Source organism: Leptosomus discolor, chromosome 4 (genome assembly GCF_034619465.1).
Source record: "Leptosomus discolor isolate bLepDis1 chromosome 4, bLepDis1.hap2, whole genome shotgun sequence".
In the NCBI taxonomy this organism is placed as follows: domain Eukaryota; kingdom Metazoa; phylum Chordata; class Aves; order Leptosomiformes; family Leptosomidae; genus Leptosomus; species Leptosomus discolor.
In genome coordinates this window covers 9,365,117-9,389,019 of record NC_141394.1, presented here as the reverse complement: position 1 = coordinate 9,389,019, position 23,903 = coordinate 9,365,117, and the positions used below count along the sequence as shown (strand labels likewise).

Below are 23,903 nucleotides of genomic sequence, written 5' to 3'. Positions count from 1 at the left end.
CAGTTGTAATTCTGCTGCGCACTCCTACACGTGGAATAGACTATTAACACACACACACACACACACACACACGCTTGGAATGTTAAAACCAAAGTACTGAGAGAGCTCACATTCTTCTTGGAAAAAAAAAATATGTTGGGGAGCACAGGCAGAATGCAAGTCTCCAATGCTGTACTGCAAGAACTGGCATCGTGGTGTTAAAGAACCTTTTCATTTCTTTTATGCTCCACCATCTCTTTTAGTAAGTTCACACCTAATATATTCAGATTAAAAGCTCCAAAAAGAAACCAGCAAGGAAGGAAGTGATGGAGAAAAAAGTGGATATAGAGGTCTAGCAAGGCTTTTTATGAACAGCTCTTGACTACTAGATAGCACAATGGGTAAGAATATTTCCAGTATGAATTGCCTTATTTTTCCACAAAGATTGTGGAAAGAATTGAAGAATTTTAATGAAGAGATGTTTTGACTGCAGATCAGCAATTGCTTCATTGTTGTATGTTTAAACAACACAGACCAAACTGTGGACAACGTATGGCATTGTCAGCACAAGCCAAGCAGTGGGATGGCTGAGTAAGAAATAATGGTGCAGTGTTAGAAAAGGCTGGCAAAAAGAAACCCAGAAGATGCAGACTTCACGCAGCAAGGAAATCTCAAGTTTTCATGCTCTCTCTCATATACATATAACTAAACTAAAGGATTTGATTAAATAACATGGTAACACATTCCAATTAGAGACTAGGAAATTACGAACTATTAAATCAGTGGAAAATGAGGTAAAATTCTCTGATGAGCTGCTACATAATCATGAGGTCATGTTATTGGATAACTGTTAATGTAAGCAACGAAAACATCAACAAAGATACTGTAGTTCCCACATGCAAGAGACAAAGCCACATGGACACGTAATTTTACTTTCACTTGGCTAGAGACAATTGGCAATATCCCCTTTTTCACTAAGAGCATTTCTTTCCCAAGTTTTACTATGAGAAGCCCACAGTTAACTTACATGTTACACATACTCTGGCAGAGAACAGCAAACAACAGTGAGTATCTGCATATATTGTATTACACAACATTCGGTGATCCAAGCCCACAGGCTTATTAAGGTGTTTTGTTTTGTTTTAAACAAATAGTGTGCAACAGCTCAATTGAGTTGGATGGGAACTTGACTCGCTGGCATCTATTCGTGCCTTCAATAGTATGAGTTGAAGGACTGTGAGTGACAGAAGTTTCTCTCTGTGAATCTTTGAGATTTTGAGATGTGAGTTCAATCTGAATGAGAATGGAAATTTCTGCTAACATACGTTCGAAAAAATTGTTTGGGTCAATCAAAATGTTGCACTTCAATCATACCTTTGATGTTGTGCTCCATTACAAGGTGTAATTCAACATTGACCCCAGAAGGGAGAAATTGAACCATATCGCCAAGCTGGTCTTTTTCCCTTCTTTTTCTTTCAAAATGAATTTGGAGTGGAACACAGGTTTTCAGGAAGCTTTCTGATAGAAGCCACCTCATATTACAGAATGTGGTTCCAGCAAAGTTTCTCTGGGCAGTTCTAACATCTAGTAGAACTCTGTCTGCTGACCTGTCCATGGAACATAAAACACATCCATCAGTAAGCTCTACGGGCCAGAAAAAGTAAGTAAAGGATATTAAGACTCAAATCAATGACCGTCCAACTCCAGCACTAGCGTCAATTCTTCCATACTTGCGGAAAGACCTTGCAGTTCATGGTGCAGACCATCGGGAACAGAAAGAGGTTGCCAAATCATCTGCCTTCCAACTCATTTCTCAATTTTTCTACAAAATTACAAGCACCACGTGAAACTATATCTGAAAGCAACTACGCTACTCTTCCCTTTCAGCAAGACACAAGTAATTACACACATATTAGAAAATCCAATTTCTTCCTATTTAGTGATCTGATACGCGATCTCATTGGCAGAAAGTGACTAAGAGCCAAAGACAGAGGTGGAGAATATTTTAGAAGCTGGAGTTCCAGAAATGATTCATCCTGTGTGCAACCCCCCCCTCGTTCTCCGCCCTGACTCATTTGAGAGCAAGAGTGAACATTACAGAAAAAGATGGTCAAGGACAGGCAGCATGAAATATGCAGTAACATCAGACATGAAAGGATAATTAAAAATCTCAGTAGCCACCATGATCTTACACAAACCTCCTACTGATTGTTTTTGGGGATCTGTTTTATCTTAGCACTTTACACTTTCTGGGTAGGTATGCGCAGGGGTGCAGGGAGACAGCACAAATACAGACCAAAAGTATCTCAGCCTATAAATACATTGTCTAGGAAGCAGAGGGTCAACCTAGGAGCAAGGAAGAGAAAGGAGACAGGGAAGAACTGGAGTACAAGAAGCAGAAAATTAGAAGGAGATTGGAAAGCAGCAAGAAGGAAAATATAGCCACGACTTGGTGGCCACACGAAGTTAAATACTTACGCTTTTCCTTAGCGCAAAGGAAGAAATAGGGAGGACACTGAAGATGAACTGAGGTGAAATGGATATTGGTAGGAACAAGGTCCTGCTATTGCAGACAACATCTGACAGAAATAATTGGCACTTATTAAAGTGGTAAGAAAATTACCAAATTTTCATTATAAATTTGATGGACTCCATGCAATATATGCTCTTCCAAACCTCCAATTTATTTTTCCATCTAAATACACATTACAAACTACACAAGGACAACAAGCAAACGTACGAGACATTAGGGAAGAGTCATCTGGCCAGTTCCCATCTGCCAGATAACTGTCACCTAGCATCACCACTGTAATTTGATTTTTTTTTTATCCAGTAGTAAACTTTGCTTGTATTGAATTCTAGAACTATGCTGTTTGACGTACAGTGGCAATTTTATGCTATTATACTTTTTATTTGATGTGCAGTAAGAACTTCCTAGATAACATACTTCAGCGTTGATTAAAGCCGGTCAGAGATCCATATGCTCTCTCACAGTGCGATGAGACAATTGGACTGAACCAAAATATGTGGTTTCTTTGGCACTGTGAGCCCTGTGTATTACAGCTGTCTTATTCCTTCCCTTTAAAATATCATCACGTGTTCAGAGTGCAAGGACTACATCTAGTCTTATGGGATGTAAGAGTTTGTCTGATAAATGACAAAAATACTCTAAGATACAGGAGGAAAATTCAAAAATTGTAATGGGAATCTGATAAAACTGGGTCAGCTACTTTTTCTAAAGGGTGTAGTAAGAGCCAATTGAAGAATTAAAGCCTGACCCATCTATTACTGTCTTAGAATATGGCAATGGCTTTCTATGGCATAAAATTATATAATCTCTGTAAGCAAAAGATTACTTAGCAAAAATATATTTAGTGTTTTTAAAACATCTGAGGTGTGAGGGAAGAAGACTGCTAAAAGAAGTCAAAGGTGCTGAGCCATTTTCTTGAAAAACTAATAATGAAAAAGACCACAGATAGCACAGCAGAAAGCGACCATAAAATGGCAAATTTGTGTGGAAAAGGTAGTAGCTTTTACATTCTTTGCTCAGAATACAGGTGAAGTAAAAATATGAAAGAAAAGACCATGGACCTACTCTCTAAATAGAAACCTTACCCCTGCAGGGTCACTGAGTTGAGGTAATAAGATACTAGCAGATCAAAAAAATACAACTCCTGCTTTGGCAAGCAAGTAGGTATACGACTAGCACAAAGGCAGTTCAAGCAAAAATACTTTGAAGAGCAGCTATATAAAGACCAAGTAAGAACAAAACAGAACAGTTTCTAATACTGGCTAAAATTATTTCTGCAGCACTGCTGTAGTACATATGTTGACTTTAAATGAGCTATTATTAACCTCTAGCTCTATTTCACTGCCTTGTTTTCCCCACTCAGCTACACAGTGGGGATAATCTTTTATAATTAAAGAACACCATTAACACTAATATCTAAAGAACACCAAATGAGCACGAACACCATTCACTCAAAAATCATCCAACACTCTAAATGCCTCAAACCTACAAGGTGCAGTCTCACAGTATCACAGGGAAAAAGAAAGTACAAAACAACAGCAAAACCTGTTTTTCTTCCCTTCCTGTGGCCCCAAGCAACATTTGTAAACTCAGTCTACAAGAATCACACAGAAAACGACAGATATTTTGGTATTTTAATTGCAGAGAGAAGATGTAGAATAAAAATGACTGTAGGTACATGAAAATGCAGTCTTCAGAAATACACGTACCAGAAACTTCATGTTTTGTGAAACACAAAAAAAAAGAATCCTTGGTAACTGATTGATCACCATATTATCCACAGATTTTTTCAAAACTGACAGCAGTATTTTTGTTCTGAAAATAATAATTTAAAACACTTCATGCTTCATTCAGATATTGGAGTATCTTTCAGCTGTTAACAATACTCTAGATGACTGGCTATGTAACTGCTACACTGGAGCGGTTATTAATTACCCCCACTGATCTTACAGAAGTAGGAATGCACTTTTTATTGTTCTTCGAGCTATTTCTTTTAATAAAAAGTAACTCTAGGAACAGTCATCATACTAATAAAGTATAAAACCAGTATTTTTGGTCTTTCAAAAATAGTTTATCAAATAAGTGCAGCGCAGACAGCACTTGCAACAGGGCCTGTGAAATTCATAGCAAAGACGAATCACCTTCATCTTTCAAATAATACCCAAATCAGGGAACAGCATACCCCTTACTACTGTCTGCTTTGAAACACATAGTGATGAAATCCCAGCTAAGCAGTAAAGCACCTTTCCAAAAGAATGAGGCAGCCTGTTTACAGACTAGCACATGAATGTGAAGATGATTAAAATGATTCTGCTTCTTACTTGTTCCCATGTTATTTCCCAAGGAAAAACCCTGAACACTTTCCAACTCTGTACTCTTACCTACGTTATATTGATACACATCAGACTGGATTAATCTCACATCATCTTGGATATGTGTAAGTACAAACAAATCAGTATGTTCTCTAAACTCCCCTCCCTTATAGTCAATGCAGAGAAACAAGCACTTTCAGGGCACAATTGGTCATATCCTAAAATAGACATTTAAGACAAGTGTGACTCATCTGACCTATTTGCATTGACTAAAGGGAGTCTAGACAACTAGCTCAAATATAGATACCTACGTTGTGTCTAAAGGGTATCTAAAACTGGGGAGACAAATCCTACCCATTGTGCTATCATTCTAAAACAGTACAGTCCTTATCAAGTTGACATTGGTCTGCTAAAGTCAAATGCACAGTAGGGGGAAGCGAGTTTCATTTCTAATCTGAACATCATCTCAACAAATAGTAATTAGAGGGAAAGCGTACAGCCACTAACGTTATTTCTACACTCTGAAAAACACCAAAGTTTGAAATGAAAGAGGAAAATACTAGAAATTTTATCCTGTTTTGTATAATAAGCTCTGGCTATGTGGATGTACCAGATGTCATTCAACTTCACAGCACGAACTGCTACCCAAGCAGCACAGGAATACAGCAAACATCACAAAATGTTTTTCAAAACCATTCTCTTCACACCAATATTTGAAAATTCTCTGCTGATAATGTCTCTTCCAATTTATTCCATAAACATTCCAAGAAAGTAATTTCTGTGAAGAAAATAAAAGGTGCTGCATGAATAAACGACTGATTGTATCTTAGAACTATATGAAAAATACCTAGACCCTCAGGTGACAAGGCATGCACCAGGGGACTTCTCATTCAAGAAGTTTATAAAAATTTAGTTTATGTAAGTTCAGAGCTTCTCTCTCACCCCACCGCTTAGTCTTAAACTTTGCTATGAAATAAGACATCTGAGTTGTCATCTGACATGTAACATCTCTTTCCTAGCGCCTGCTTTTCCAAAGATGCACTCTGATTCATCAAATTATGATACGGGTGGACGGTTTGCGGAATTTTTTTTAGGCTATTGACTGTTTTTCACCCTTCTGTAAACCTGTAAGCCTAATGGAAAAAAAAAATTAATGCATTAGATCTGTAGGCAAGTATCCGAAAAATTATCCCAGCACTTTTCCACCCTATACTGACAAAAAGATCAAATAAAATGAATCCATCTCCTATTTAAACCTTTATCATAATGTGATGTTAAGCAACTCATCACATGCCCCACAGAGTTTCTTTTTATTTATATGAAATTAATTATTTCTAAAAAGGCTCTCTCCTTGGAGCTACCACACAATTATACTAATATTTATACTGTGTGACAAATGTTGGCAAATGTTTATTTTTTAATGACAAATCACCTACAGTCTCAGAACAAAGCTATATCATGGTCACTGCACTGACAAGATACTGCACTATGGTTTCTCAACGTATTACATTAATCATAGAATCTAGCTGCTGTCTCAAGAAATGATGCTTAAAGTCCTGACAACTGAGGCACTAACAAGCTTTGCCGCTGAGCACGTTTTTATTTAAACTGCGCTCCTACCTAATCACTCTACCAATTCAGAGAAATCTTGTTGTTGTCCACCAGTGTTTTACAATGGGAAATCAGTAATAACCCTCAAACCTACATCTCTTTTAAATAAGCTTTAAAAAGCAATGAGATGTGTTGAGATAATTAATAATAATGATAATAGAAATAAACTGCAAAAAAGAATTCTAAGAGATGTGGCATTTGCCTATTTTACTCATAGGAAAACTGTGTTACCTTTAAAAATATATGTGGCAATACCTCAAGCACCTAGGGCTGGAATGGAGATGTTTTTTTCTCCAGGACTTAAACTACATGGTAATCCTTCCTCAACTTGTCTTTTCTCAACACTCCACATTAACATCATCTTTTTCCCATGTCTGTGACAGCAGATAAAAATCTATCAAGTTTACCAACCTAGAAATCAATTTTTCTTGTTTATATTTATAATGTATACGGATAATTATAATAATTGCTGCTTAACGACAAACAAACAGTGAACTCAGTTTCATGCTACACAGAGCTAACACTGTAAACTATTTTGTTTTCCACTTTCTTACCTCTGTGCTGTCATGAAAGAGCTGTCAGGTACGGGTATTCATCCAACTAACTTTTGGAGCCCTTCTCATTTCCCAGACACTTTTGACACAAAGAAACTGCACGTGCCTCTGACTACCAGCTCCCACCCTAAACTTTGTAGTTTGACTTCACTGTATGATTTTTTTTCTTCTAAATTCTCAAATTTGCTCTTCGAAAACATTTATTTGAATTCTTACATGTCATTTAAAAATCATCACCACTTGAGCCTGTATCATTGGCCAGCCCAGTAACTCCCATGAGGTTTACCAAAAAAGCCTCAACACTATTAACTTTCACTGTTTTTTTAATACTGCTCACTGCTAGTTAAAATTATTCAGTACTATAGCTGTTTGTAGCAGTTACCTTTAATCTGGTGAATGTAAATCTGCCAAACGTACGCAACTCCAATAGCCTCTTTACAGCGGTACTGCAGAGACCCCTGTAATCTGTGTCAGTATTCTGAAACAGACTGTTAGAGCTACCCCAACAAAACTCCACTTCAGAACAGTGTTAGCACAAACACATCTTCCATTAGCCACACCAGCAGTTTTTACCCTAATAGCCTATGATGTTGCTACTGTCTTCTCTCAGCACTTAAGTTCTTTTTGCTTGTACTTGAATTAATCCTATTCTTGGTAGACAGTAACTACTTTTGGTTTTCTGAACTTTCTCAGGCCACTGGACTGCTGATTCCTATTAAATGCACAGCTACAGAAAACCCAGCGTATCACAGACATTTCTAAAATCATAAAACACCAGAATCACACATTTTTATAACTAAGTTGAGGACAGGTGAGGTTACGGGGACTTTACAGTTTCCTCGGTCACTAAACTTAGTTATTTAATGAAATTAAATACTGGCGTTATTGGGATGAAGTTATTTTGAAGCATCAGAACAAAAAAAAAAAAACCCAAGCAAGTCTGGTAGATATTCAGATACTGGGTTAATTTGTGCTGTTTTGGCTACTAGTGTTTTGGTAAATTCTAAATTTCTAGTCTATAGGTCATTGAAACAGAACTGAGTTAGCAGGCTAACTAGCAGATGCAGTAGTACCATCATGTCTCCACCAAGTAGCTTTACCAGAAGAGTTTCACCTAATACTTTTCCTGTCTTATAGCAGACGGTTGTTTAATTTGATTGTTGTGGCATTCCTTAAACTGGATTCTACCTGCACTTTTTAATAGAATTTTTGAGAAGTTTATTTTGTGGAACAAAGTGGCAAAGAAGTGTGCTTGTTTCCAAAGTCACAGAACGAACTGAATAAATACGAGATTGTTCACGTTCTTAACATGTCACTGTCAATACGTACTACGGCATTTCTGTACCACATTCTTTCAGGAAAACTAAAATAATCTACTTTTTTCAAGCATAGTGCTATTACCTGAGGCACCTCTGTTTCTAAATTTGGTTACAAAATTAGTAATGAACTTGTATGTGTAAACATTAGTCGTGGTCTTAGCACTGTTAACTATCCAATGAAGCCTCCAATGTGAGGCTGCTAGCATTCAAATCTGAAAAAGCTGGGTACATAATAATTTTCTGGGGATATATACTGTAGACGAAATAAAAGCCTTGCAGCATGTGTTACAGATGTGTTAGCTTTGAATATCATACCTCTCTTCTTTAAGGTTCTGTGCAGCTTGTGCTGTTGGTATTTGTAGTTCTAGTCTGATACGCAGTCACCTATATATTGATATATACCATCCCGTTCCTCCCTCAGAATGAAGTCACTCTTTCAACGTTACCTGTCAACAGCTCGTCATCTCAGTGACTGATTCCCTTCTCACCTGCATTAGTTACACCTACTAAAAAGTTCCACTCAAATTTAAAATAAGGTTCAGGCCAATTACACACAGCCTGTGTTTTTCAAGGTCCCATACAGATCTCACCTTTACCAGCACACATGCCCATTTGCAGTTCCAGTACAACTACCCTAACACACACAGGATGCGGGATCAGAACTCAGCAAGCAGAATCTACATTCCTAGGAAGCCATTCCCTGTTTCAACACACAAGGTCCCTCCACTCTAAAGAATTTCTAAAGAATTTTTGAGTTCTTTTATAAACAAGAAATACACCTACCCAGGCCTTTTATGTTCTACCAGTATACAAGCTACTAACACAATGCCTTTTCCCCCGCATATTTAAACTGCTCAAATACAATCTCCTACCCCTAAAGACTTCCTTTACAGTTAATTGGTTGCTAATCATCACAGATCTCCTAAGCAAAGCATGAAACTTTTCAGTTGTCATGAATCAATGGTGCAAGCTAACAGCTGTCACAGCAGCTTTAAGGTTGGTTTAGCAATGGTGATACTAAAGGAAGTAACTTGATGACGTACATCAACATAACAGGTAATTAATCTGGAGACCCTATCCAGGATCCAAGCCAGAGGTGAGAGCAAAAGCTACGTCTAAGTTGAAAACTACTGCAAAGACTACCTTTGCATGATACAACTTTCTGAAATACACACTTATTTATACTGCCGGTAACAGCTGATGAGAATATTTTTACAACTAATAAAGCCTGGCCAAGAAACAAATACCTAAAAAGATATACTCCATGCTTTTGTAAACCCTAACAAAAGGTCACTCCTAGATCTGACAGATTACAATACTGACCTTTCTTGTGCTACTGTCAGATGTTGGGGAGGGAAGAGAAGGAGAGACAAAAGAGATCATCTGAACAGATTAATCTCTCAACTTACACAGCACAGAGGAAGGAGTGGAGTGGGAGAGCTCAGACTCAAGCGAATGACTCTCTGAGTTTGCATTTTTCGTGGACTTGCCCGCTGAATTGATGGAAAGAAACACAACATATGAACAAACAAAGATGGTGAGGTAGAGTGTGATCAGAATCCTCAGCAGGCATTGGCAACAGGAGCGGCCGCTGGGGCACGGCAAAGGTGGTGACCAGTGAGATGAAGAAGCAATGGAAGAGGAGGAGTGGTGGGTGGAACATAACCTCTCCATGTCACCCTCCTTTGTGAGAGCTGTATGAGGGGCAAGTAGATGTGAAGGAAGAAAAAGAGAAGGCCAAAAGAAAAATAATGATGATTTAATTACAAGCAAAAAGAACTTACAAAATATTTGAGCACAAAAACAATGTTAACGATGTACTTTTGGGAGGCAGTGTGGGTGCCAAAGAACAGTTGTAAACGTCGTAGACAAACGACTCTGTTCAGATGCCAGCGTAGATTTATCCCTCTATCCAATACTGTGATACACAAGGTTTTGAAAGAGGTTTTACAAAAACGTTCTTAGAAATTTGAAGATTTTTCTTCAGGAACGTATGTTCCAAATAGATTAGTTTAAATTGGTTTCTTTCTACTGTTAAATCAAATAAAAACAACAGGTATAAAATGAAACAAATTAACAAAGCACACGAAAATACATGCCTCCTGAACGGTTACTGTTTTGAAGGGATGTACCTTACAGATGTATTAGGTGGCACAGATTAGCCAGAATTTACCTAATTTGTGACTTACAACTCAGCAACTTTTCCCATCAGGACTCATCATTCTTACTAGTGCTATCATTAATTCATTTCCAGGGGCACAAAAATACCATGAGCGATCTAGATTTCATAGAATCATGGAATAGTTTGGGTTGGAAGGGAGCTCTAAAGGTCATCTAGTCCAACCCCCCTGCAGCCAGCAGGGTCATCTTTAGCTGCATCTGGTTGCTCAGAGCCCCATCCAGCCTGACCTCAGATGTTTCCAGAACGTTTTCATATTTCCTGATCATGCTGAATTTAACAGCATCCTTGTAATGGTCTGTGTGCATTGCTAGCAAAAATAACAATGGTATTCTACAGCATTACTGAAAAAAAAAAAAAAAAAGTATTAATCTTGTATCAAAGAGATGCTGCCAGAGTTTCAGTCTCATTCCTACAGGAAGGAGAAATCCCACAAGCAATCCCAGAAGGCAGCATTGCTACAGTCCAGTTTTCAATATGTTCTTTCTGTCCACTCCTGTCCTTATGTTTAGGAGAGATCATTGTCACGCAGATAAGCCCATGATCAATGGTTAATGTCAGAAATTTGTGTTAGCAAGGAACCTGAACTACAGCTTCAAGTAATTTCAGACTCAAATTTTAGAATTAGCTTATTCCTTGAATTGTTAAGGTCACGATCGTTTGCCAAGCACTGCTTCTAGTAAAAGAAATATGTTCTGGTCCTAAAAGATGTAAATGCATACATAAGCAAGACCAAGTTAGACACCAAGATTTTCAATAAATAACAAATGAAAAGTAAGCTGGATTTTACCGTCCTCAAGTTAAAACACCTGCCTTCAAAAGTGAAAACAAGGTGAGACCGTGACATGAGAGAAGAATACTGTATGCATTCCCCAATAGATACGAGGCAAGAATCTATTCCTAAAGACACATTTGTGACAGCTGATTTAAGACTTCTTTTTAATTGCTACCTTCCTTAATGAATCGTAACATTTGTAGTACTTTGTACAGACACGCATATGTGCACACCCTCGCACAGGGTACCCAAACCCACAACAGTGCTGGAGATATTATATCCCACACAGACTCACATGATCCACACAACTTTAATGCAACTTTAAAGAGTCAAATCAATAAAAAATAAGAAAACCACTTGATGTACAGCTGAATGTTTTGAACATACCAGCGTGTGGGCTGGTAGTCTGTACAAAGGAAGGAACCTTGTACCTGTTTGTGCAATCTATGCACAATGTTAGAATAACAGCAGGAGGAATAAACTGCATAGGTTGCAGGCCTTTGCAAAGAGTCATTCTCTGCGAGGTGTGGGTCATACTGCAATACTGTCAAACATACGCTAATACTACTTTCCAGTTACACAGCGGCGTCCCCATTTCCCTTCTCCTTCGCAGGAAGGAGACAGCCGCTTCCCATGTTGTACTCTGTGCTGAGAAGAAAAGCAAAAAGATTTTTAAGGTCCTTAGAAGCTAAGGTGGGAAACATTCCTTCTAGATCTCAAATCTGGTGACAAGCATCATCTCGAGCATACATGCAAGGACCCAGACAGTCAGTAATCTGAGAGAATTCTCTCTGCTGCCTCTGAAATCTATTCGTCCCTATCAGTATCTTGTCTCCAGCTGCCGCCAGTAGCTGTTCCTGGACAAGAGAACAGCTTTCTCACTGCTGTCCTAGAAAGTCTACATCCAGAAGTCAAGTTCGGTGTAGGGTGAAAATACCTTTCCTAAGTGCCTCGGTAAAGCATGAAGCTTGAGCTTGTAATAGCTGCCAGGGACTGCCTATTCCCTGAATCATTCTAGAAATTAGACCCTAGGGGTACTGCTAGCTTTGATTTATAATAAAACAATCTGAAAAGCAGCCTCCAGTGGAAAGACTAGAAGTATGAGAGGAATACTAAAAACTGAAAAACAAGCAAACTTGCAAGCAACTACTAACAGGGAGATTGTATTTGTTTTTTAAATAAACAGAAAAGCAAATCCCTATACACTGGAATAAAACATGCACCTGGTGTCTGGTGAACAGGGTAGTGGTATGGCCATGTGTTAGGCCACGGACCTGACGCTGAAACAGCTGCACCACTGCACGAGGTTATCGTGATCATCCTGGACGTTAGCAGTTCAAATTGTCCTTCTCAGTAGGGAGAAAACACTCCACCTTCCCACCAAAGCAGGTGAAGAGCAATACGACACTACTCTGCCTCATCTTCTGCAGGCACAGTTAACATCTTTCAACTCCTCCTTCCACAGTCTCCAGAAAATACACAATGCAACAGCCTCCCTGGAGTGCAGCCTCAGCTCATCTTACTGGCTCATCCACTTTATGCCCTTTATACCACTATTATGTAGCAACAGGCCAGGAACGTACAAAGAACAGAAAACTTCATCTGCTGAACGTTTTACATCTGTCACTAAGCTCCAGCAGAGAGGAGGACGCAACCAGCATCTTGTCTCTCAGAACTGTGATTACTGCAAGATCCCCTTTTCTGTTTTGGGAATAAAGTACATTGTGGCCATGCAATGTGCTCTTTTATATAGAATCATATAAAAGCATCAGGCACAACATTTTCATTGTTGTTTTTCTTATAATTATATTCCTGAGATATAATTCTGTGCGCTAAGCTTCAGACAAAATTTTATAAAAATCCTACTGTTACAACATCACGTTAAACCATCACGCAGAGGCCCTACAATTAAATTATTCATTTAACGAGGTTGGTTGCTAAACTACACATAATGGTTTGAAGGAAGAAATACAAAGTGTTATGAATAAAGGTAAATTACACTGTACTTTCCTCTGCATCAACCGCAGATACCTGCAATTGTTCTCCAAGCCATTACTTTGCATTAACTCAAACCGCTATCACTAGGCTGTCATTTAAAGTGAGCGGTTACTGGCTGTTAACACGCCCGAGACTTTGTTCAAGTGGAGGTGAAACGATTCACTGAAAGTTTGAGAACAAAGTGCCAACATCAGTGATTTAATTACAGATAACTGCAGCTCATACAGTACTGAAAGTCGCAATTTACAGCTGCACTGCTACTAGCAGTGGATAGAAAATCTTCTCTCCACCAAGGGAACACCAACTATGCAAAAGGAGACAAAATAATTGCAGCGCAGCAGACTGCAGATGTTAGCCCGTACACCAGCTGAGCTCCTCAGCCTTTCCAAAATCAGTGTGAAGAGCAGCAGCAGAAACGAGACGCTGGGCTCTGCCACAGGCTTGCTCTGCTCTCCTGTGCAAGCCTGAGCTGAGCTGCCATGACACAAGCGCCCGACGAATCTCACACGCAGCGTAATAGAAAAATCTGCATTTTCCACGCCACATGCCTTGGACAGCAGCTACCAGCAGACTGTGCTTTCATGTTTACACTACCAGGTCATTACCCTGGCAATACCGACATTTTCATCACGCATGCATAGCACCTGTTCTACCGGTCAGAAACTAAGCACCAGATATTTTTGATATAATTCTTACTACTTTATGTTTGAATCTCTTCTAAATTCTAAAATGCTCCCACACCCTTCAGAGGCCAATGAAGCTTTTTAGTAGGTTCAAGTCTGTATTTCAGGGCACAACTTTGCTAATACATGCTTGTAACAGTGACTTCAGGAATTATACTACTTCCAATATAAAGCAAACCCCAAATGACAATGGTTCACTAAGAATTCTCTTTTCCACTCTGCACATTTTATCTTTGCTATCAGCTCTGGCTTGCATTTCACCTGTACGTATAACATTGTTCTTTGAGGCTGAAAAACAGTATTTTCTGTGACCCAGAGATACACAAATCTAATACTCTTTTTTTTAAAAAACCCTTGTTTTAAAAACACGACATTATTGAAGTAAGTATGAGTAACATCACAGCATAATATTTAGAAAGGAAAAAATAGGAACAAAACCAGTGTCTGTGAAGTTACAGAACCAAATTTATGAAAAACGTATTTATTTTAGTTTTTTTAAAGAATAAAATAAGATTAAAATAAGTGTATGGACAGAACAAAAGAGAAACATGAAAAAACACTGGCATCTGAACAGAATAAAAATTAAAATGGTGACACAAAACAAAAAGAAACCCAAACCACAAATGCATGCTAAAAGTACATAAACTAGGAGTTTCAAAGCACTGACTTGCACATTTTTAATCTACTACTATTATCACTGGAACTAGTATCTTAGTTAATAAGCAGTAACTTTATATTCTTCATCCCAAAACATCATGGCAAATGGTGTTTTAGGAAACAAATAGTCAAAGGTAAGTCTGAAACATGTCAGAAGTAACACAGAAAAGCATAAAAGTAATTTCTTCTAAACAAGGAAAAATGGTATTTTCTTTTAAGATTCATTAGGAGCTCCTGTGTTTAATGCCCTAATGAAATACGCTCACATAACTCATGTCATTACTTCTCCAAATGTTCCAAGCTTAAAATCGTACCTTTCACATCCTCATCTTCAATGGTTGTATTGGAACTCTCTGTTGACTCCTGTTGAGAAGTAGATATAAGTACAATGTATAAAACAAGCCAAGCCTTTTTTGCGTGCCTTTGAAAACTACAATTAGTTACAGAGATCATGCAAAGCCTCGAAGCAGCGTGGGATGTAATTCACAAACAAATGGTCACACACTGATTAAGACATTTCCACCTGGAACTGATGTCAAACATTGCCGTTCTCTACAGCAGGGAACATAAACACATTTCCTGCTGTCTAACACGCTTACTTCACAGGAAGGGAATGGAAACTTTTTTTTCTTTAACATCCAACTGTACAAAGGCCATCTGAAATGTTATATGAATTACCTCAGCCAAGTAGGAGAGCTTGCCATTTTAAGCTTAGTGATTAAACCAACTGTGCAAAGTAAGTCATTCCATTCCAACTTTTAAATGTGCAGACTTCTGCATGCTACAATTTACAACCATTTTTCTGCTCATATGATTTATGCAACGTACATTTAAACAAAGTCTCCCAGTGATGTTACGCATTGTGGATCAGATTCTGTCATTTTTATGACAAAAAAAATTTTGAAGGAGATGGAGAATTGATAAACACATGATAACAACTTTGACAAACTAAAGTATCTTTGTAGTAGTATTCTTCAACCAAGCAGTCATGTAGAGGAATGACTCATCTATCAGACAGTTTATATTTAAGCCACCACACCGTTAAAAAGGCAAGGATACTGTATCTCAGTCTTTCGTGAATTACCAGAAACATGAAATATTACGGGCAAATTCAACAGGGCACTGTAAAAATCTAATAGGTACAGAGTTCTAGAAAGCTGGAAGTTTTTAAAGATCATTTTTTAATCTGTATACTTTTTTGAAAAGTAGAATCAATATTTATTTTTTTTTTAATTCACAGCTCAACAGGAAAAAGGATTAACTGGTCTATTTTCAACTGAGAGCTAGAAGAGAGGACTGGTATTGTATTCAACTCTTAAAAAGATTTTACAACTAAATAATAACAGGTAAATTTGACAGTGCCCTTTATTTACTGTCCTCACAAGGCTGAGCTGAAGGAATGTTCAAAACAGTTAATGCACCTCTCAGACCTTAAAAAACCAAAACATATGTGCAACCATCAATAAAACTAGATGAATTAATTCACACACAAACAAAACTGAACAAGTCACCATGCTTTTCCTGAACTGGCTGGTGTTAAGACATTCCAGTCTACACAGATGTATCATGCTCTAACACTTAAAATATTAGATAAAGTACTTATAAGTAAACAAAAACCTCACACAAATACAAGTTGTAAACACCATGCACAAGCTCACACGGCAGATGTAGCCTGTAATACTGAAGCATCCACTCCAGTTGCCATACTACAACGATCAGTCTTTCAGACAAATTTAGGAGTAACTGTCCATGTTAAGTGGTTTGCTTGTTTGCTGTGACTTTTTGGGACATGAACTATCTTAATTGCTATGATCATATAATAAAGGCAAGTAGATGTAGTCATGCCAATATTTTATCTGGGTTTTGTGGTCTTTAGTGGACTTAAGTGATAAAGATTAGACTAGCGCTCAAACACACGCTGTTTGTTGCCTGCGAGTTTAAACTTGGGGAGATGAAAAAGTAGTAACACGAAAATAAGAGCTCTGTGTTCGACAGACGCAAGGAACAGAAAGGCATGGGAAATACAAGCACAATACACACCATCAGCACTTTCATGCTTGAGGAATGTCTGCATGCGTTATTTTTTCACTCAGATTCAATCCTTCTCATACGGAATAACCACAAGTAGTTAAGACTAGATAAATTAAATATCAATTCTTTAAGTCAACACCGGAAACAGTGAAATTTTTGTTGAGTAAATTCTTTCCAGGAAACCTAAGAACATTTGTGATATGTAAATGATGATATTTCCTGGCCCTTTTCAAGTCCATGCATGAAAAAAACAAAACAAAACACATTTTAGGAATCAGCTGCCAAACACAAACATAACAATACACAAAAAAAGAAAAAAGCATGAAGAAAGCATGTAAAAGTCAAAAGACCTCTTTGTCACTTGAAACGTTAAAATTTTTTTGAAACTGCTCAGTGATGTTATGGAAGAAAACCAAAGTCCTGTGCAAAAGACACGTCACGACACGGTGTACAAGCATGCTGAGAAACAGCAGATGGGATAAACTGAAATGACATCTTTATCTAAGGTGACAACTGCACATAAAACTCATCAGTATAATCTCACCACACTCTGCAAACAGCGTTCTCTGGTTTTACTTAGACTGCAGCATTTTTTTGGCTGAAACGAGAGACAAACCGCGCTCCCCAAGCCTGGCTGCACAGGGTACCGAACACTGCCAATTGCTACCGACTCCCCCAAGAGCTTCAGAAGCTCATCAATCAGCAGGACGCATGTAGCAGATGAACATAGATGAAAACAGGCTCAAGAGACACCAGGTGTAACAAACACGGGAATGAGATTTTCCTTGATAAATTCCTGGTATGGCCCTATTTTGCTGTGGAAAAGTGGATGAAATGTGTGGTGTGGAAAAGCAAGATGGAGTTGATTCTTTCTGAATACCTTATTTCCATCAGGGTTGTGGATTACTGTAGTTTGGGGCTCCTGAGCGAGAACAAAATAAAGAGAAAAAGAGTTCCCATTGGTAAATACATTCTCATTAGCGTGAGGGAGTGCAAGAGGAGCCAGCTCACAAATGCTGAACACTGACAAGAGCTAAAACAAATGTTAACTGTTGCCAGAGGGTGAAACTGGATGTCTCGAACACAGATTTCCTCAACAGCAAGACAGCAAAAAAAGAACATCTCACCTAATGCAGCAGCATGCAGAGACCTTATTCACGACCCATGTATACAGGGCTTTGAAGCTCTGGAGACCCACAGAGGCTCTCTGTTGCCCAAGGGCATACTAAATGCTTTGCACCTTTTCCTGTCCCAGCCAGGCCAGACAAGAAGGTCAGAAATCACTTCTTTTCTTTAAGCATGTTTGCTTGTATTAGTATTAAGCTATCAAATAAAAATACAGATGAATCGACAAGGGTGAATTAACTACCTCTAAACACTACCATGTTTTGGAAGACATAGATGACTACCAATTGCTGCCCTGGTAGTGCAGCATAAAAGTAAGCGAGCGAGGTCTTTGGGTCATTTTAAAGTGTAATTTTCCCAAATTATTTTCCCTTAAAAATGGATTATTTAATCTTTGAAATGGCAGTGAGCCAGCATACTTTCAGCATGGACTATTGTGCATAGCTCTGTCTGGGAACACGTTGCCATACTACACTCATGCATGAAACCTGTCAACTAGTCCTTAGAAATGATGTAGCAAGGTATGCTTCAGTGCCAGTTGCACAAAAAAAATGAGAGGAAAAATCTCTCCTGATGTGTGTGAACTATCCACATCGTCAAAGCTACATACGCAGGCATATGGGAAGCAAATCCTCACAAAATTAGGTAGTTGCACACTGGCATTTATATTTGTGAGCTGTGTGATACATGTGTGCCTAAGAAATAGGAGCTACTAATAAAAGCAAGACTGCAACAGAAAAATTCATCAACAGCACTCCAATTAGCAGTATGTTCCTAACAGAGCTATTAATGAGTAATGTCTCCTGCAGATTTAAATGTAAGAGAAACAAGCAAAAATGTTTAGCACTAGATGCCTCTTGATCCCAGTGAAGACTTGCAAAGTCCTGCTGAGTTTTAGGAAATACGGAATGAAAATCTGAATAAGGTCTATTTTATGGTAGCCTAGCAATAATCCTGTTAGCTCTCCTTGATATCAATACTTATACTAAGACAAAGCAGAGAAAATAATAGTGCTTTTTGTGTGTGTGTGTGCGCAAAAGGTTAGCATTAAAAAGATGGAAACAGTCATCAGGCAAAGAGCTAAGAGCAACATAAAGCGCATTCTACTCACTTTCTGGCACAGCATGCAAAAAATTCAACTACAGTTACAAACGCTATGAGTCTACCGCATCCAGCTTCCACGTAACATTTTCTATTAATAAACACGCTCTAATGGACTTCTTCACAAAAAAAAAAAAAAAAAGAAAGCATAAATCAAACAAAAAGTTTTTCCAAAACCTGTTTTTAGAAAGCAGAGTAAATGCACGAAAAAGCAAAAAAGAAGGAAGAACAAACAGAAGACAGTCAAAAACTTCAAGATAGCATGAGAAGGAAGATTCCAGGTATACCAGCGCCGGGGTAGGAATATTTTCCTTGGGGCTGGTTACCACGTTGGTTTTGTTGTTTATCTGTAGGTATGCAGAAAATAGAAACAGACAGGCCTTAGAACTCGCGGTAGGCACCGTATCTATATCTCTCTGTATAGAACATCTATATACAGATATAGATATCTATATATAGATATAGATATGGAAATAAAGAATCACAGAAAGATGAACTTATGAACTTGAAAGAACACTAGCAATAGACCCGACAGCTAGCTGCAACTCCTCCAAACACGCTAGCTACGGGTTTTCAGATGCACTATACGAAGGTCTATATAAGGTATATAGATGACTTCAGCTGTGACACTTAAAAGAACAGAGAGCCTTTAAGTAGCAGCTAATCACACATGAGAATAAAGAATTAATATGAGTTTGAAGAAAGTCCTAAATAGCCATTGTGATTTCTTGACATGCAACAGTACTGCATAATTGCACCCAGTCGTTCTTTATTTCCAATTACCTTTCACGACCATAAATAATATCTGATTATTCACAGTTCTCCAGAAATCTATAGATTTGTTCTACTGGGCTCTGAGAGCAGATTTGAATAAATATAACTGATGCCAGATCTGGAGAAATACAAGTGATGCCAGAAAGAGACTGGTGCCCTTTTAGCTTTTTTTTGGTGTTATTTTAGACAAAAATAATTGGCAGCTGTGACTTTTTGTAGTCTTAAGAATCCTGCAGTAGCTCTGTATCAGCCTTTCAATTTTGGTCCTATAACCTAACAGGGTAAGTTTCACACTATAGTGTCTGCAGTCTTACTCCACAAATCAGTATGTATCTGCTTAACTTTCCATGTAGGTCATCATCATGTTAACTCAGTTAGCACAGTACTACACCTTCACAAGACTTTTGGCTTTTCAAAATTTTAATTAAAATTAAACTGTTTAGCAGTAAGTTTAAAGGTATCTGATTCTTTAAATCCATTTTAAAGATTCAGCTTTCATAAATGCCGTGGGATGAAAAGAACAGAAATACTAAAAATAATGTACTGAGCCACTTTTTACATGCACTAAGAAGCAAGATTAGAGTATAGAAAAACTAGTTGGAAATATGTAATTTTTTTCTTTAACAATAATTAGAAAAAAAATATTACATACATTTTGGTCATGTCTAATTTTAACAGGAGCAGTCCAAAGCGGCATGCAGAACTGGGTGTATAGAGATATATTGTCTGGAAAGACTTTGACCCAAGAAAAAAAAAGTTCTACTGAACCTTCTAGTCACAGTACTTAATAATAGATGTGCAAAACAAAGGAAAGAAGTCCAAAATTGTTATGTTAACAGACTTCTGTAAAAAGTAATTAGCTTCTTCATTCAAAGAAACAAATTCAAGCAATTGTGGGGTCAAAATTTGGTATTTTTCTTTTATAAGAAAAGCCTTTCTAAACCAATTAGAAAATGGCGATACGCCAAATAACACCTGTGAAAAGGCATAAAGAAAGAGGAAGTCCTAGAATAGCGGATCAAACTGAGCTGCGTATGAAACATCTGACTTCTGATTTAAACGTCCCGATGACTCTGTAGTCTCAGATGAAGCATTCAGCTTCTCAGCACGCAGGCTAACATTTAAGTTGTGTCTGTGCTAAGGGCTTTGCTAATTTTGAGCCTTCAGAAGTTAGCACCACTGGGGAAATACACAGAACTTCATGTCCTCAGCAGTTTTTGATGATTATTTTGCTGGGACAGGTGTGGTGGCTGACTTGTTGAGTGCAGGAATTTAGCCTGCAGCTGAACTGAATCTCACCTAGGATATGTCTAGATTACAGAAGTGTCAACAGGATTTGCATTAATTAATTATGGACTGCAAATTTCCTTATCTTAACCAGCATATAACTGGCTTTGAAGAATATAAAGCAGTCTTGTTAGTTAATATCAGGGAACACTATTTTGACATTGTTATTTAGTAATACTTGTGATAGTGATAGGGAGCATTCTCCCATATAGAATAAAAATAATTTTATTTGATTTAAAATTAAAGTTCACAGTGCTTTACAGCAGAAGGATGAGAAATGATCATTTTTTTAAGAAATATCTTTCTACAGCAATTGTCATTAAGAGAAAATACGAGTCATTATTGAGTTCCAAGTGTTTAGTTCATTCCCCAACTTGGCCTAGTTATTGTCAAATAAATTTCATTTATCTATTCATAATTACAGCCATAAGTTGCAGGGGTGTCAGAACTCAAGACAGGGAAAGAATAAATACCTTTGTGCATTAAGTCATTCACGGGGAGACAAAAGTATTAGCAAGTATTTCATATATCAACTAACTTTCTTTGACATTTATGAGACTGTAAGCTGAGCAAAACCTGAACTGCTTATCTCAGGAAAAAACTTGTAAAAAAAACCCCAACCGCTTCAGTAAATGAAAGTTCTACAGGAGAATTGTGGCATAATGAGAACGCATACAATGCTGCTTGATGGCATAATAAATCTTCCAAAACAGGAAAAAAATCATGTATCAATTTGTATAACTACAAGATCATATTTTGATGACAGTGTAGTCATCAAGAGACCACAAATAAAAAGGCCCTAAGAAAAGGCATATAGACATAAAGCAAAAACATGAGGAAGAAATGATTTCACCAGATTTCATACAGTCCTATTCAGTAGTAGCTTAATACAAAAAAATAAAGTGATGTGCCAAATGAATGCTTGTTGTTGAATACATAATGAAAACAGGTTAATCAAATTTCAATTCCAATTTTGCCTGAGTAAGGAGAGCAGGCTTGGGTCCATACTCCCTTGGTGAAAGTCCTATAAAAATAAACAATATCCATTACAGCTACTGCTGAAAACTGCAGGAAATATATTCAAAACTTAGTAAGATATCTAGAATACAGTATTCATTAGTAAAAGTCGAAAGAGATAACGTGATTCAAAATACAGTTATTTCTTCTGTGTAAACAGAACTTGGTAAAACCCTTGGAAACTTAAGAGAGAAAACAGCAATAAGCCTGTACACTTTCTCTCACAGAACACATACATGTGCTTTCATTAACATATGAACACACATGGTGTGTTTTGCACATATTTTTAACAGCAAAGGGAAATGATTCTAAAAGGAGTAAAACATTTTCCTATGAAAATAGTTATTCTAAAGTCAAATTGTGCTTAGGTGGTGACCTTCTATTTGTTGTGAAAACTTTTCTACTAATCGCTTGTCAAAAGCCACTCTCTGAGGTCTGACAGTAGTGAAGGACAGACACACACAAACGGTCCTAACAGTTGGGCATGACCGTACAATCAGTATTGGTCTTTTTTCCACAAATTATAAAAATATTTGAAGAAACAAAATCTGTGTCTTCGGACTTAATCTTTCACATAGTACTTCTGTAACAAAAAGTTAAAGCACACTTCACATTTGGGATACTAGAAAGATCCCCACCGTACCTTTGCAAAGACCCTTGTTTGGATGCTGCTACCACTGATCCTCTGTCACTGAAGTTCTACATTCACCCAAAGAACAGGCTATTTACCCACGCAACTACATGTCTGCTCAGACCTAACCAGCAATTCTGCCTTTTCAAGGAGAGCTGTACATCCCAGCGAAAGGTGCAGATGAGGTGGGTTTTTTTTTTGCCTTCTCTCTACCGGCAGCAGCAACAGAAGCTGGCTGGGACATCACAGCCGATCACCACAAACATCTCAAAAGTCAGATTCAAAACCATAAGAAACAGGAGCAGAGTAAGTTGCTGTGTGGGATCACGGAGACCAAATGAACGCAAGACTGTAGAGTAGGTTGAGGAGGAAGAAAAGTTATTGAGACTGACTGTCAGTTGGGAAATCTTGTGACAAAGCCCTGAGCTGTGAAGGAAGTTAGCTGGGAAGCAGTAGTATGGGAGGGCTGTGAAACTGTGGGTTTTTTTCTGAGCATTTCACATGGCATCTTGGTCTATAGTGGCTCAATTAAAGCAATACTATTTCACTGTGCAATGTGGTTTATGTTACATTTTTATGATATTAATACTACTACCTTTTAAATTAAAGAGTTTTAAAAATTAACAGAAGGCTGTTATAAGGTTACTATCTTGTTACTACTTTTATTTACTATGGACAGCTGCATTGGCCAATGTTACATCTACTTTTTTGTTTTTGTATGTCCCCAGGTTAAAAAACATAAAAAACTTGCTTGAAAGAACTGCAGAACAATTAACTGTGGATGGCATTTAGCAACTGCAGGCTTAAAATTCACAAGGTTGTACTTTAAAGTCTTGCAGCTTCTCACAGTATGTTAACAAAACTAAATGCAACTGCTTGATTTCTAAGTGTGAACGTTTCACAGGAGGAAAAAAAAAAAAAATCTGTCGATAAAGATCCTCACCATCATCTGAACACTCGAACTGGACTTCCTTTTCTGAATTGACCAGTCAGAGAGAAAGGAAAAGAAGAAAATGTGACTGGTTGGACTTGAAGTATCAATGCATGGAGTACAGTATATTTCTGTTTTGGCTTTTTTTTTTTTTTTTTTTTTTAAGAAAAAGACAGCTTAAGCTGTAGGAAGGAGTGGAAAAATGCTATGGAGTATATAGTATCTCAATAACAGAAACGACAAAAATAGACTTCCCCAGATGTAAATTTACTCCCTTTGCTCCACATGAACATGCAGACAAGCAGCAGACACAAAATGTGCTGAAAACCAAAGTATCAAATCCCAACAAGTGTAATTTAGGCAAAATTTTGGCAACAATTATTTCCAATATTGTAATCAAAATTGAGAT

At 37.7% G+C, this 23,903-nt stretch overlaps 1 protein-coding gene across 23 annotated transcripts in view; it reads right to left on the bottom strand.

Annotated features, from left to right (window-relative positions):
- The window catches only part of CAMK2D (calcium/calmodulin dependent protein kinase II delta), a 144,687-nt gene that overhangs the window by 4,121 nt on the left and 116,663 nt on the right, over window positions 1–23,903 (bottom strand). For 5 of the 23 annotated variants that reach the window (XM_086464680.1, XM_086464682.1, XM_086464681.1 and 2 more), the window contains 3 exons: window positions 19,142–19,201; window positions 17,509–17,550; window positions 14,912–14,960 (listed from right to left, as the gene is read on the bottom strand). The exons of 1 other annotated variant lie outside the window; for it this stretch is intronic. In XM_086464680.1, the coding sequence (XP_086320806.1) occupies window positions 14,912–14,960; window positions 17,509–17,550; window positions 19,142–19,201 (151 nt within the window). Of the gene's footprint in view, window positions 1–9,714; window positions 9,799–14,911; window positions 14,961–17,508; window positions 17,551–19,141; window positions 19,202–20,030; window positions 20,037–21,911; window positions 21,927–23,506; window positions 23,540–23,903 lie in introns of all 23 variants that reach the window. 17 more of the 23 variants (XM_086464694.1, XM_086464689.1, XM_086464699.1 and 14 more) reach the window with 9 other exon arrangements.